A 15,710-nucleotide genomic window follows, 5' to 3' on the forward strand; every position below is an offset into this window, starting at 1 on the left:
TCAGTTTTAAAAATGCTCCTGATAGGAACCCCCGGACACTCTTGAAAGAGCCGGGCCGAGGGGATTTGAACCCTGCCAGGCCGCGCCGAGGCTGAACGCTGCCAGGAATGCCGCGCCAGTTTCAGCGGAAATACTTGGCGCGCGCATCATCCTTAAGATTTCATTAATTGCGCGGATAATTTTGGCAATTAACGGCCTTGTGCCTTGAGTGAGTGTTTGCTGGGGCCCTGACGAGGCGCCGGGCCCCTCCCAGTGGCCCCGGTATAAAGGGCCACTTTGAGGAGTTGAGAGCACAAGTTTTGGAAGCTGCAGAATCCCAGACACATCTCGACTCGAGACCAGCGGAAGCGCCCAAGATCACAATGGAGCAAGGAAGCCAAGTGTGCCGGAGCCTGAGGGCAGCCGCCCTCCTGCTGCTGCTGCTGGGACTCCACTCTGCCGGTAGGTGGCGCCAGCGTAGGCCTCACACCGAGGGTGGCTCGTGGCCTGCAGGCGGCACAGGACGAGGGACGGAGGGACAGCAGTGCTGTCTAAAGCACGGGCTGGGGTGGGAGACTGTAAGAGAGGGAGAAAGGAGGCTGGTCAAGATGGAACCTGTGGGAGCCTGTGAAGAAAGGAGGCTAGTCAACATGTTACCTGTGGAGAAAGGAGGCTGGTCAAGATGGGACCTGTGGAGAGAGGAGGCTAGTCAATGTGTTACCTGTGGAGAGAGGAGGCTAGTCAATGTGTTACCTGTGGAGAAAGGAGGCTGGTCAAGATGGGACCTGTGGAGAGAGGAGGCTGGTCAAGATGGAACCTGTGGGAGAAAGGAGGCTGGTCAAGATGGGACCTGTGGGAGCCTGTGGGAGAAAGGAGGCTGGTCAAGATGGGACCTGTGGGAGAAAGGAGGCTAGTCAAGATGGAACCTGAGGATAAGAGAAGGTGGGGCATCATGTTACCTGTGAAGAAAGGAGGCTAGTCAACATGTTACCTGTGGAGAAAGGAGGCTGGTCAAGATGGGACCTGTGGAGAGAGGAGGCTAGTCAATGTGTTACCTGTGGAGAGAGGAGGCTAGTCAATGTGTTACATGTGGAGAGAGGAGGCTAGTCATTGTGTTACCTGTGGAGAGAGGAGGCTAGTCAATGTGTTACATGTGGAGAGAGGAGGCTAGTCAATGTGTTACCTGTGGAGAGAGGAGGCTAGTCAATGTGTTACATGTGGAGAGAGGAGGCTAGTCAATGTGTTACCTGTGGAGAGAGGAGGCTAGTCAATGTGTTACCAGTGGAGAGAGGAGGCTAGTCAATGTGTTACCTGTGGAGAGAGGAGGCTAGTCAATGTGTTACCTGTGGAGAGAGGAGGCTAGTCAATGTGTTACCTGTGGAGAGAGGAGGCTAGTCAATGTATTACCTGTGGAGAGAGGAGGCTAGTCAATGTGTTACCTGCAAAGAAAGGAGGCTAGTCAATGTGTTACCTGTGGAGAGAGGAGGCTAGTCAATGTATTACCTGTGGAGAGAGGAGGCTAGTCAATGTGTTACCTGCAAAGAAAGGAGGCTAGTCAATGTGTTACCTGTGGAGAAAGGAGGCTAGTCAATGTATTACCTGTGGAGAGAGGAGGCTAGTCAATGTGTTACCTGCAAAGAAAGGAGGCTAGTCAATGTGTTACCTGTGGAGAGAGGAGGTTAGTCAACATGGGACCAGCAAAGAAAGGAGGCTAGTCAATGTGTTACCTGTGGAGAGAGGAGGCTAGTCAACATGGGACCTGCAAAGAAAGGAGGCTAGTCAATGTGTTACCTGTGGAGAGAGGAGGCTAGTCAACATGGGACCTGTAGGGGACAGGAAGCTAGTCAACATGGGACCTGCAAAGAAAGGAGGCTAGTCAACTTGTTACCTGTGATGGAAAGGAGGCTGGTTAAGATGGGACCTGTGGAGAAAGGAGGCTGGTTAAGATGGGACCTGTGGAGAAAGGAGGCTGGTTAAGATGGGACCTGTGGAGAAAGGAGGCTGGTTAAGATGGGACCTGTGGAGAAAGGAGGCTAGTCAACACGGGACCTGTGGGAGAAAGGAGGCTAGTCAATGTGTTACCTGTGGAGAAAGGAAGCTAGTCAACATGTTACCTGTGGAGAGAGGAGGCTAGTCAATGTGTTACCTGTGGAGAAAGGAAGCTAGTCAATGTGTTACCTGTGGAGAGAGGAGGCTAGTCAATGTGTTACCTGTGGAGAGAGGAGGCTAGTCAATGTGTTACCTGTGGAGAGAGGGGGCTAGTCAATGTGTTACCTGTGGGGAGAGGAGGCTAGTCAATGTGTTACCTGTGGAGAGAGGAGGCTAGTCAATGTGTTACCTGTGGAGAGAGGAGGCTAGTCAATGTGTTACCTGTGGAGAGAGGAGGCTAGTCAATGTGTTACCTGTGTAGAGAGGAGGCTAGTCAATGTGTTACCTGTGGAGAGAGGAGGCTAGTCAATGTGTTACCTGTGGAGAGAGGAGGCTAGTCAATGTATTACCTGTGGAGAGAGGAGGCTAGCCAATTTAGATCTCGTCGGACGGGTTACTCCTTTACAACGGTGACAGATATCCCGTCCGCTGGAATATAAATGCTATTGTATCCTAGGGCCTGATTTAGATCTCGGTGCACGGGTTACTCCTTCACAACGGTGACAGATATCCCGTCCGCTGGAATATAAATCCCAATGGCCCTCCATGAACCATTCCTGGAAGGGACACGCGGCATTATTTCCTCTTGTGTAGTTATGTACAGCTTCAGAAAACTTACATGAAATTCAAATCTGTAATTAAGAGCTACATTTTGGTGTGAAATGCATGCCCATGTCAATTGTGGATGCAAAGTCACATTTCGCACAAACAATTGAGCAAACACCACAACATCTCCAAACAACAGCTGCTCGTGTTCTGTGTGTTTGCTTTACTCCCACATACCTGCGATAGGATCTTTACTTCCCTTAACTAGAATTTACGCGATATGGTGTCATGGTGTAATTCCAGGAATTTTGCATGACTAGTGGAAGGAGAATACAGCAATGTGACAGAAAGTTCACCTGTGTCAAGTTATTAGTGACCTGACTGTTTGTGGGTCAACCCTAGGCCCAGACGCCTACCTTACTTTTGAGTTCACCTGGACCTAGCATGGATTGTTGATCAATAGATGCTGAAGACCGGCGTTGGCACTCATTTCACATGGCCTGGACTGGAGGTCAAAGGTCGGACATTAAAATAAAACAATATTTAAAATACTTTAGGACAGATTCCAGAGTGAGATATCATTCAGAGGGCGTCGGCGTCTGATCCAAGCTATGTCCTCAGGTTGGTTCCACCCTTGATGCAACCAACCGTGGCGAAGCCTTACCTTCCTTTACCAGCCTTACCGTCCATCACCAGCCTTACCTTCCTTAACCAGCCTTACCTTCCATCACCAGCCTTACCTTCCTTAACCAGCCTTACCTTCCTTAACCAGCCTTACCTTCCATCACCAGCCTTACCTTCCTTAACCGGCCTTACCTTCCTTAACTAGCCTTACCTTCCTTAACCAGCCTTACCTTCCTTAACCAGCCTTACCTTCCTTAACCAGCCTTACCTTCCATCACCAGCCTTACCTTCCTTAACCAGCCTTACCTTCCATCACCAGCCTTACCTTCCTTAACCAGCCTTACCTTCCTTAGCCAGCCTTACCTTCCATCACCAGCCTTTCCTTCCATCACCAGCCTTACCTTCCTTAATCAGCCTTACCTTCCTTAACTAGCCTTACCTTCCTTAACTAGCCTTACCTTCCATCACCAGCCTTACCTTCCTTAACCAGCCTTTCCTTCCATCACCAGCCTTACCTTCCTTAATCAGCCTTACCTTCCTTAGCCAGCCTTACCTTCCTTAACCAGCCTTACCTTCCTTAACCAGCCTTACCTTCCTTAACCAGCCTTACCTTCCATCACCAGCCTTACCTTCCTTAGCCAGCCTTACCTTCCTTAACCAGCCTTACCTTCCTTAACCAGCCTTACCTTCCTTAACCAGCCTTACCTTCCATCACCAGCCTTACCTTCCTTAACCAGCCTTACCTTCCTTAACCAGCCTTACCTTCCTTAGCCAGCCTTACCTTCCTTAACCAGCCTTACCTTCCTTCACCATCCTTACCTTCCTTAACCAGCCTTACCTTCCATCACCAGCCTTACCTTCCTTAACCAGCCTTTCCTTCCATCACCAGCCTTACCTTCCTTCACCAGCCTTACCTTCCTTAATCAGCCTTACCTTCCTTAACCAGCCTTACCTTCCTTAACCGGCCTTACCGTCCATCACCAGCCTTACCTTCCTTAACCAGCCTTACCTTCCTTAACCAGCCTTACCTTCCTTAACCAGCCTTACCTTCCATCACCAGCCTTACCTTCCTTAACCAGCCTTACCTTCCATCACCAGCCTTACCTTCCTTAACCAGCCTTTCCTTCCATCACCAGCCTTACCTTCCTTAATCAGCCTTACCTTCCTTAGCCAGCCTTACCTTCCTTAACCAGCCTTACCTTCCTTAACCAGCCTTACCTTCCTTAACTAGCCTTACCTTCCATCACCAGCCTTACCTTCCTTAACCAGCCTTACCTTCCTTAACCAGCCTTACCTTCCTTAACCAGCCTTACCTTCCTTAACCAGCCTTACCTTCCTTAACCAGCCTTACCTTCCTTAACTAGCCTTACCTTCCTTAACCAGCCTTACCTTCCTTAATCAGCCTTACCTTCCTTAACTAGCCTTACCTTCCTTAATCAGCCTTACCTTCCTTAACTAGCCTTACCTTCCTTAACCAGCCTTACCTTCCTTAATCAGCCTTACCTTTCTTAACCAGCCTTACCTTCCTTAATCAGCCTTACCTTCCTTAACCAGCCTTACCTTCCTTAACCAGCCTTACCTTCCTTAACTAGCCTTACCTTCCTTAACCAGCCTTACCTTCCTTAACCAGCCTTACCTTCCTTAACTAGCCTTACCTTCCATCACCAGCCTTACCTTCCTTAACCAGCCTTACCTTCCTTAATCAGCCTTACCTTCCTTAACTAGCCTTACCTTCCTTCACCAGCTCACCCTCCATCATCAACCTTACCTTGCTTCTCTAGCCTTACCTTCCTTAACCTAGAGATGTTTCTATGAAATTAATGTGTAACGTAGTTCCGTAAACTTACCTTGTTTAAGATAAATTGTCAAAACTGTACTTTTTTCAATTTTAACAAAACTTTTCTCAGCAGTCCATGGGAATGAATGTATTCGCACATTTCCATGACACCCTCGAAGAAACCTCAAATAGGAGTATATGGGCGGCCTCCGGCACATGTCCCCGGCAATAAGGCATACTAGGGTCAACATCTCATCCCTGGGTCTAATGTTCACAGAACCGCTGTCCCGGCCGCGGGTGTCTGGGAGCACAGCGCCTGGAGTCCAAGTGCTAGCTTCTAAGCTCTGTGGCGGCTCCAGGACCTCTGGGGAAGGTCCACTCTCAGCTTAAGGATCACTGCTGGTCTCAAGGGGTGGAGAAGAGTCTACTCAACTATTTAAATGTGATGTGAGAGGGATAAGAGGCTGGACCCAGAGGACTGGCCACTCCCCGGGTGCAAGAGGGGGGGACCAGTAGAGATTTGGAGCCGACAATTCATTTAGGGGCATATGTAGGTAGCCGTTTGCGATTCCTTAAATGTATATATAAGACAGGTCAACTATTAAAGACAGCCAGCCAGGGATTCATGGCGAGGTGCTCATGATGTATAGGCCACCCATCAACCGTTGGTCCATGTACACTTGATAAGTTTCCAAGAACCAGATCCTACAGAGTAAGCATTAGGAGAACTGACACCTTAAAGGTAAATGCAATGGTTCAATTGGTGCATTGTGTATTATTGGGGGTCACTTTATTAAATGCGCCTCATCTGAGAAATATTGTTTTTAATGTCACAATATATGGTGTGAAAATGTTGACTCTCGCTTTGTTTATTTAGTGTTTTCTTGTGTTTTTATTGTCATGTATGTCTTGTTGATAAGTGGCATTGTGACTCTGATTGTTAGAATCATTAAAAATTGTAAACACTGAAAATGAAGGCTCTCGAAACTGATTGGCCAAGGCTGGATAAGTGGCATTCACCAGCTGGGAAGAATGTTTACATCACACTTTAGGTTGATGCACATGTGCATTGAACACGTACTGAGCCCTCTGTGCACAAGCTTCATGGTGCTGTTTGTCTTCTCTCCACAGCTGCGCAAACCACGACTACCGTGGCCCCCACGACTACAGGTAAGTCACCTGCTGTCTCATGTGCCAATGCTGCTTTCATGCTCGTGGCTTCACCTAGGGTTCTTACAGCCTGATTCATGTACATGCCGTTTTGCGTGTCCCTAATAGCGAATCATAGCGAATCGCTATTGAGGACACGCAAAACGGCATTCATGTAGGAATTGCTACTTAAATAGCGATTCCTACATGTTCTTTATTTGCGAGTAGCAAATTGCTACTCGCAAATACTCCCCAATCATTCCTATGGGCCAAGAGACCCATTGGAATGAATGGGGATTTGCGAGTAGCAATTTGCTACTCGCAACTGAGATAGCGATTTTAAGGGTGCCAGGGGTGTCCAAAGGACGCCCTGTAGCACCCCTAAAATGCACTTTTGGACAGGTGTTGCGCACACACATGTCCAAAGGACATGTGTGTGTGCTACATGCAACTTTGAATGATGCTTTTAAAAGCATTTTTCTGAGTTTTTGCTATTTACCGACAGGTCTGACCTGTCGGTAAATAGCGGCCCCAAAAGTCCAAAATCGAAATTTTGTTGTGTGTCATGAATAGCATTTGAGGAATCTCTATTAGAGATTCCTTAAATGCCATTCCACGCAAATATGCGAATTCTTACATAGCGATTTTTGCATTTGGTATCATGAATACCAAATGCAAAAATCGCACTCACTAAGGGCCAGATTCTGAGAATCTGGCCCTTTGCGAGTGCAATTTACCTACATGAATCAGGCTGTGAGTTTTTAGAATTCGGTTTCTGTGATCAGAAAGAAGATGAAACACAAACTCTAAAGTGCACAGTTTAAGTCAGGGTGGAATGGCGTTGGCTACTTATAATAATGCACGTTTGAGGGTGGCACGAAGACCCCATTGGTCATATAACTATCGTTTTCTGTTGTGGCGTTCCTTGTTCAATGAGGGGCAGAATTATGATAGGACTTGATTCGCGCTTGCTCCATGCAACGCGGTGCAAGTGTGACGCAAGCCCAAAATGTGATTTATGAAAGCAGGTAAGGCCATCGTCTGTGGCCGTGAGTGGCTTCGTAAATTAGCAGTAACGCAACACAGCACAAATCATTGCATTGGGTTTCTCTGCCCTGAGAAGGCGTTGCATGGGCGTTGCGTGGGCGTTGCATGGGCGTTGCGTGGGCGTTGCGTGGGCGTTGCATGGGCGTTGCATTGGCGTTCCCGTGCAACCCTCATGGTTTTGTACATATTCCAAGATTTATCAAAAGTTGAAGACTTGGGAATGCGCTGAAAAGATACGCCTTCCCAGGGAAGGCGTAATGGGAAGAAATATCTTCATTTCTTCTTGTTACTTCCTCTGCATGCAGCACACGTAGAAAGAAGAACATGTCCTCAGGATTGCTTTTGTGCAGGAAGGTGCCTCTTTGTTCCTGCAACAGAGGCCCCCTTGCACCATGGGGCGAGGGTGCCTGCGCTGGTGGTAGGGGGACAAAGGGGCACCAGCGCAGGGGCAAAGGCAGGACGCCTTCCTGCCCTTTCACAGTCATGCGGCGCAGGAAGGTGGCTTGCTGGCCTGCATGACTTTATTGTAAATATGCCCCATATTCTCTAGATTCCAAAGGCAGGCGGCCCGAAGCCGCAGCACCTCTGGGCACCTCTTGAAAGCCCTGGGGCAGTGTGAAGGTGGCGGAGTTTGTCTAGGCGCTGTTGGATTGAAGCAGAGCGCAAGATGAAGGTGAAGTAGTGTGGCTCACTGGTTAGAGGCGGCAGACCCGAGAGCAGAGGACGGCCCGGGACCAGGGTTCGATTCCCGGCGCGGCAGGTTTCTGGACCAGGGTCAGCGGACTCGATAATTCTCTCGCCTCGGTGCCCACTCTGATCAGCGATCACACTCGGCAACTCTGGGCATTAGCTTGCCTCATCTTCACTAACGGCCCCACCAGACCGCCGGGGATGCCTGGTCTCACCCTGGAGATACCCATTAAGGGACCATCTCTCAGGGAAGCCAGGAAGGGTTTCGCAGCGGCCGAAGCGCGGAGATACTCCTCCGGGAGTCGATCCTAGCGCTATATAAACCTGCAATTAATTAATTAATTAATTAAAGATTAGAAATCTTTCCTTTAGATGTGCTCCAGCGAAATGTCATATTTCGTACATAGAATGAGGAAAAAACGAGGGTAAATAAACATATTTCTCCTTGTTACGCCTCTCCTGGGACGGTGAATATCTTTGCGCAAAAGGGGAGAAGAGGGCTGGCAGGAAGTGTGCTGGGGGATTAGTAAATAATAAAAAACAAGACTTACTTGGTGCATCCAGCCGCCTCACACTCCTCTGCTCCTGGTGCCAGCAGTCCCTGGGACAGTATCGGACTCCCTATCCAATCCCCACGCTGCTCTCAAGCATGAGAGCAGCGTGGGGATTGGCCTGAGTGGACTAGATCAACGCTCGCTCAGGCACAGGGAGTTTGCACTGTTTTTCCAACCTGACTGTACATTACAGCTGGGTTGGAGAAACCTAAGTGCGCATGTCAGTTTGGAAGGCCTGAAACGGCCGGCCAACTGACATGTGCGCTTAAAAGTGCACATTTGCCACTCCCATGGCCCGGCCTCACCTCTTCCTGCACACACTGGCTCAGTGCCAGCAGCTAAAAAGATAAAGCAATTCAAAAATCACTTTATTTTTCAGCTGCTGGCTCTTAGCCAGTGGGGCGGTGCTCCACCGCCATTGCGCAGGAGCCGCCACTGCATTATTACTGCATTCCTCTTCATCAGAAGGCTTTGCAGCATCACTGCCCCTCTTAACTCTTTTTGGGTATGTGAAATAGTTTATAGGCTGAAAGAGATTTTGAGAAGCTCCATCAGGGGCAACAAAAAGGTGCAGGAAACTGAGAGAATGTGTTTAAGGGTTTGGGGACCACTGCACCATGGTTCTACTGACTCCTTGAAGATGGCCTGCCAGAGAGGCCCTCGCAGCACCCACAATCTCACTGTCAGTTCAGGGGTGTGCAGGATGTAGTAGCAAATCTAATTTCTGAAACCACCTCCTGTTCTCCTCAGCAGCCGCAACAACCACCACACCAGCAGCAACCACCACCACACCAGCAGCAACCACTACCACACCAGCAGCAACCACCACCACACCAGCGGCAACCACCACCACACCAACGGCAACCACCACCACACCTGCCGCAACCACCACCACACCTGCCGCAACCACCACCGCAGCAGCTGAAGCAACCACCACAGGAACCGGAAGCACCACCACAGGAACCGGAAGCACTACCACCAGTGCAGGTAAGCTTTATTGAATTATAATACCCTTTAGGTTTTTCTTATTACCCCTGAGGATGCATTGGGGCACTTTATACTCAAGAACCTAAGAATGCAGAAACCTCTCTGGCCACTATCCCATCTGCAGGTTGTACACTCGCCCCAGCAGGGGGAAATGGCCAGTATTGCCCCACTGCCAACCTGACCATGGGTGGTGTATCAGCGTGACAGCCTAGCCGGAAGTTCTGCTGCCACCAACACTCCTACTTCCATCCCACAACCACATGATGGCCCGATTCACAAAGGAAAACCTACTCTTTTGTGTAAGTTTAAACTTATCGGTATTCACAAAGCTAAACTTAGATCAAAAGTCTAACTTTACGAATAGTAACTCAACTTTGTCAGTATGGAAAAGTAGTAACGTTAGTCTTTTGTTCTAAGCTTACCTTTGTGAATACCGAAAAGTAGTAAACCGTGGTCTGCCTTACCTAGGGTCCCTGCACACTAGGACAGAGGTCTGCCTTACCTAGGGTCCCTGCACACTAGGACAGAGGTCTGCTGTACCTAGGGTCCCTGCACACTAGGACAGAGGTCTGCCTTACCTAGGGTCCCTGCACACTAGGACAGAGGTCTGCCTTACCTAGGGTCCCTGCACACTAGGACAGAGGTCTGCTGTACCTAGGGTCCCTGCACACTAGGACAGAGGTCTGCTGTACCTAGGGTCCCTGCACACTAGGACAGAGGTCTGCTGTACCTAGGGTCCCTGCACACTAGGACAGAGGTCTGCCTTACCTAGGGTCCCTGCACACTAGTACAGAGGTCTGCTGTACCTAGGGTCCCTGCACACTAGGACAGAGGTCTGCCTTACCTAGGGTCCCTGCACACTAGGACAGAGGTCTGCCTTACCTAGGGTCCCTGCACACTAGGACAGAGGTCTGCCTTACCTAGGGTCCCTGTACACTAGGACAGAGGTCTGCTGTACCTAGGGTCCCTGCACACTAGGACAGAGGTCTGCCGTACCTAGGGTCCCTGCACACTAGGACAGAGGTCTGCTGTACCTAGGGTCCCTGCACACTAGGACAGAGGTCTGCTGTACCTAGGGTCCCTGCACACTAGGACAGAGGTCTGCCTTACCTAGGGTCCCTGCACACTAGGACAGAGGTCTGCTGTACCTAGGGTCCCTGCACACTAGGACAGAGGTCTGCCTTACCTAGGGTCCCTGCACACTAGGACAGAGGTCTGCCTTACCTAGGGTCCCTGCACACTAGTACAGAGGTCTGCTGTACCTAGGGTCCCTGCACACTAGGACAGAGGTCTGCCTTACCTAGGGTCCCTGCACACTAGGACAGAGGTCTGCTGTACCTAGGGTCCCTGCACACTAGGACAGAGGTCTGCCTTACCTAGGGTCCCTGCACACTAGTACAGAGGTCTGCTGTACCTAGGGTCCCTGCACACTAGGACAGAGGTCTGCCTTACCTAGGGTCCCTGCACACTAGGACAGAGGTCTGCCTTACCTAGGGTCCCTGCACACTAGGACAGAGGTCTGCCTTACCTAGGGTCCCTGTACACTAGGACAGAGGTCTGCTGTACCTAGGGTCCCTGCACACTAGGACAGAGGTCTGCTGTACCTAGGGTCCCTGCACACTAGCACAGAGGTCTGCTGTACCTAGGGTCCCTGCACACTAGGACAGAGGTCTGCCTTACCTAGGGTCCCTGCACACTAGTACAGAGGTCTGCTGTACCTAGGGTCCCTGCACACTAGGACAGAGGTCTGCCTTACCTAGGGTCCCTGCACACTAGGACAGAGGTATGCCTTACCTAGGGTCCCTGCACACTAGGACAGAGATCTGCCTTACCTAGGGTCCCTGCACACTAGGACAGAGGTCTGCTGTACCTAGGGTCCCTGCACACTAGGACAGAGGTCTGCCTTACCTAGGGTCCCTGCACACTAGGACAGAGGTCTGCCTTACCTAGGGTCCCTGCACACTAGTACAGAGGTCTGCTGTACCTAGGGTCCCTGCACACTAGGACAGAGGTCTGCCTTACCTAGGGTCCCTGCACACTAGGACAGAGGTCTGCTGTACCTAGGGTCCCTGCACACTAGGACAGAGGTCTGCCTTACCTAGGGTCCCTGCACACTAGTACAGAGGTCTGCTGTACCTAGGGTCCCTGCACACTAGGACAGAGGTCTGCCTTACCTAGGGTCCCTGCACACTAGGACAGAGGTCTGCCTTACCTAGGGTCCCTGCACACTAGGACAGAGGTCTGCCTTACCTAGGGTCCCTGTACACTAGGACAGAGGTCTGCTGTACCTAGGGTCCCTGCACACTAGGACAGAGGTCTGCTGTACCTAGGGTCCCTGCACACTAGCACAGAGGTCTGCTGTACCTAGGGTCCCTGCACACTAGGACAGAGGTCTGCCTTACCTAGGGTCCCTGCACACTAGGACAGAGGTCTGCCTTACCTAGGGTCCCTGCACACTAGGACAGAGGTCTGCTGTACCTAGGGTCCCTGCACACTAGGTCAGAGGTCTGCTGTACCTAGGGTCCCTGCACACTAGGACAGAGGTCTGCCTTACCTAGGGTCCCTGCACACTAGTACAGAGGTCTGCTGTACCTAGGGTCCCTGCACACTAGGACAGAGGTCTGCTGTACCTAGGGTCCCTGCACACTAGGACAGAGGTCTGCCTTACCGAGGGTCCCTGCACACTAGGACAGAGGTCTGCCGTACCTAGGGTCCCTGCACACTAGGACAGAGGTCTGCCTTACCTAGGGTCCCTGCACACTAGGACAGAGATCTGCCTTACCTAGGGTCCCTGCACACTAGGACAAATGTCTGCCTTACCTAGGGTCCCTGCACACTAGGACAGAGGTCTGCCTTACCTAGGGTCCCTGCACACTAGGACAGAGGTCTGCTGTACCTAGGGTCCCTGCACACTAGGACAGAGGTCTGCTGTACCTAGGGTCCCTGCACACTAGGACAGAGGTCTGCTGTACCTAGGGTCCCTGCACACTAGGACAGAGGTCTGCTGTACCTAGGGTCCCTGCACACTAGGACAGAGGTCTGCTGTACCTAGGGTCCCTGCACACTAGGACAGAGGTCTGCTGTACCTAGGGTCCCTGCACACTAGGACAGAGGTCTGCCTTACCTAGGGTCCCTGCACACTAGGACAGAGGTCTGCTGTACCTAGGGTCCCTGCACACTAGGACAGAGGTCTGCCTTACCTAGGGTCCCTGCACACTAGTACAGAGGTCTGCTGTACCTAGGGTCCCTGCACACTAGGACAGAGGTCTGCTGTACCTAGGGTCCCTGCACACTAGGACAAAGGTCTGCCTTACCTAGGGTCCCTGCACACTAGGACAGAGGTCTGCCTTACCTAGGGTCCCTGCACACTAGGACAGAGGTCTGCCGTACCTAGGGTCCCTGCACACTAGGACAGAGGTCTGCCTTACCTAGGGTCCCTGCACACTAGGACAGAGGTCTGCCTTATCTCGGGTCCCTGCACAATAGGACAGATGTCTGCCTTACCTAGGGTCCCTGCACACTAGGACAGAGGTCTGCCTTACCTAGGGTCCCTGCACACTAGGACAGAGGTCTGCTGTACCTAGGGTCCCTGCACACTACGACAGAGGTCTGCTGTACCTAGGGTCCCTGCACACTAGGACAGAGGTCTGCCTTACCTAGGGTCCCTGCACACTAGGACAGAGGTCTGCCTTACCTAGGGTCCCTGCACACTAGGACAGAGGTCTGCCTTACCTAGGGTCCCTGCACACTAGGACAGAGGTCTGCCTTACCTAGGGTCCCTGCACACTAGGACAGAGGTCTGCTGTACCTAGGGTCCCTACACACTAGGACAGAGGTCTGCCGTACCTAGGGTCCCTGCACACTAGGACAGAGGTCTGCCGTACCTAGGGTCCCTGCACACTAGGACAGAGGTCTGCCGTAGCTAGGGTCCCTGCACACTAGGACAGAGGTCTGCTGTACCTAGGGTCCCTGCACACTAGGACAGAGGTCTGCTGTACCTAGGGTCCCTGCAGACTAGCACATAGGTCTGCTGTACCTAGGGTCCCTGCACACTAGGACAGAGGTCTGATGTACCTAGGGTCCCTGCACACTAGGACAAAGGTCTGCCTTACCTAGGGTCCCTGCACACTAGGACAGAGGTCTGCTGTACCTAGGGTCCCTGCACACTAGGACAGATGTCTGCTGTACCTAGGGTCCCTGCACACTAGGACAGAGGTCTGCCTTACCTAGGGTCCCTGCACACTAGGACAGAGGTCTGCTGTACCTAGGGTCCCTGCACACTAGGACAGAGGTCTGCCTTACCTAGGGTCCCTGCACACTAGGACAGAGGTCCGCCTTACCTAGGGTCCCTGCACACAAGGACAGAGGTCTGCCTTACCTAGGGTCCCTGCACACTAGGACAGAGGTCTGCTGTACCTAGGGTCCCTGCACACTAGGACAGAGGTCTGCTGTACCTAGGGTCCCTGCACACTAGGACAGAGGTCTGCCTTACCTAGGGTCCCTGCACACTAGGACAGAGGTCTGCCTTACCTAGGGTCCCTGCACACAAGGACAGAGGTCTGCCTTACCTAGGGTCCCTGCACACTAGGACAGAGGTCTGCCTTACCTAGGGTCCCTGCACACCAGGCTTGCCCCCCAGATGACGCGCTGTCCTTTCCTTCACAGAGACCACCACGACCGGGAGCGCGGAGGTGAAGGGCCTCGAACCCTGGAAGATCGCCCTGATTGCGGTGTTCTCCACCCTTGGGGGGCTGCTGCTTCTAACCCTGCTCTTCTTGGTAAGTCACCTGGGGCACCTATCAGGGGCCTCCGGGTGTCCTTTTGGGTCAGGGGGGCTTTGTCAGACACCTCGCATTAATCAGCTGAACGCCAAGGGCGTGGGGTTGCGGTTGCATAACCAAACGTAAGCCCCGTCCCACCCTCCCTTGCAAAGAACATGGTGAGGCCCCCCTCCGGACTGAGGGTCTCTCAGGCCAGGGTACCGTGCTGGGGGGTCCCCTGGAGCTCGGGCCCCCTGCACTGCGGGGTCTGCGCTCGGGGATCTTTGTTACCCCACTTCTGGGATGTCTCTTCTAGCGAGAGGTCTGCTCATGTCAACCTGGGGGTCTGAGAAGAAGGAGGCGGCACAGGCAGGAGGGACCCTGCTGACATGTCTCTATAGTAGGAGCGGGGGGGGGGGGGTCCCTTCAGGGTGATGTCACTGCCTCCAGACATGGGTTGGTGGCAGTTAAGTGTCTCTTTGCGGAGATATCACTTTCTCAAATCCACGGCTGCGGGTGGCAGAGGGAATGTCACAGGTGATAGATCATTAGAGACAGAGCCTCTGTTGTAAGTGCTTCTCTCCACAGCCAAACTAGTCTCTGTTGTAAGTACATCTCTCACAGCCTTGCTGGCCTCTGTTGTAAGTGCATCTCTCACAGCCTTGCTGGTCTCTGTTGGAAGTGCATCTCTCCACAGCCTTGCTGGCCTCTGTTGTAAGTGCATCTCTCACAGCCTTGCTGGTCTCTGTTGTAAGTGCATCTCTCACAGCCCCACTAGTCTCTGTTGTAAGTACATCTCTCACAGCCTTGCTGGCCTCTGTTGTAAGTGCATCTCTCACAGCCTTGCTGGTCTCTGTTGTAAGTGCATCTCTCCACAGCCTTGCTGGCCTCTGTTGTAAGTGCATCTCTGACAGCCTTGCTGGTCTCTGTTGTAAGTGCATCTCTCACAGCCTTGCTAGTCTCTGTTGTAAGTGCATCTCCCCACAGCCCCACTAGTCTTTGTTGTAAGTGCATCTCTCACAGCCTTGCTGGTCTCTGTTGTAAGTGCATCTCTCACAGCCTTGCTGGTCTCTGTTGTAAGTGCATCTCTCACAGCCCCACTAGTCTCTGTTGTAAGTGCATCTCTCACAGCCTTGCTAGTCTCTGTTGTAAGTGCATCTCCCCACAGCCCCACTAGTCTCTGTTGTAAGTGCATCTCTCACAGCCTTGCTGGTCTCTGTTGTAAGTGCATCTCTCCACAGCCTTGCTGGTCTCTGTTGTAAGTGCATCTCTCACAGCCCCACTAGTCTCTGTTGTAAGTGCATCTCTCACAGCCTTGCTAGTCTCTGTTGTAAGTGCATCTCTCACAGCCTTGCTAGTCCCTGTTGTAAGTGCATCTCTCACAGCCTTGCTAGTCTCTGTTGTAAGTGCATCTCTCACAGCCTTGCTGGTCTCTGTTGTAAGTTCATC

At 51.8% G+C, this 15,710-nt stretch overlaps 1 protein-coding gene across 1 annotated transcript; it reads left to right on the forward strand.

Annotated features, from left to right (window-relative positions):
• The first annotated feature begins 309 nt into the window (after positions 1-309).
• LOC147659569 (uncharacterized) lies at positions 310-14,748 on the forward strand. Its single transcript, XM_086951644.1, has 4 exons — positions 310-441; positions 6,206-6,244; positions 9,265-9,501; positions 14,167-14,748. Exons 1-4 carry the CDS (start codon positions 363-365, stop codon positions 14,406-14,408), a joined length of 597 nt encoding a protein of 198 aa, XP_086807770.1. The 5' UTR covers positions 310-362; the 3' UTR covers positions 14,409-14,748.
• Positions 14,749-15,710: the final 962 nt, after the last annotated feature.

The sequence above is a fragment of the Lissotriton vulgaris genome, unplaced genomic scaffold (assembly GCF_964263255.1).
Source record: "Lissotriton vulgaris unplaced genomic scaffold, aLisVul1.2 SCAFFOLD_530, whole genome shotgun sequence".
Taxonomy (NCBI): domain Eukaryota; kingdom Metazoa; phylum Chordata; class Amphibia; order Caudata; family Salamandridae; genus Lissotriton; species Lissotriton vulgaris.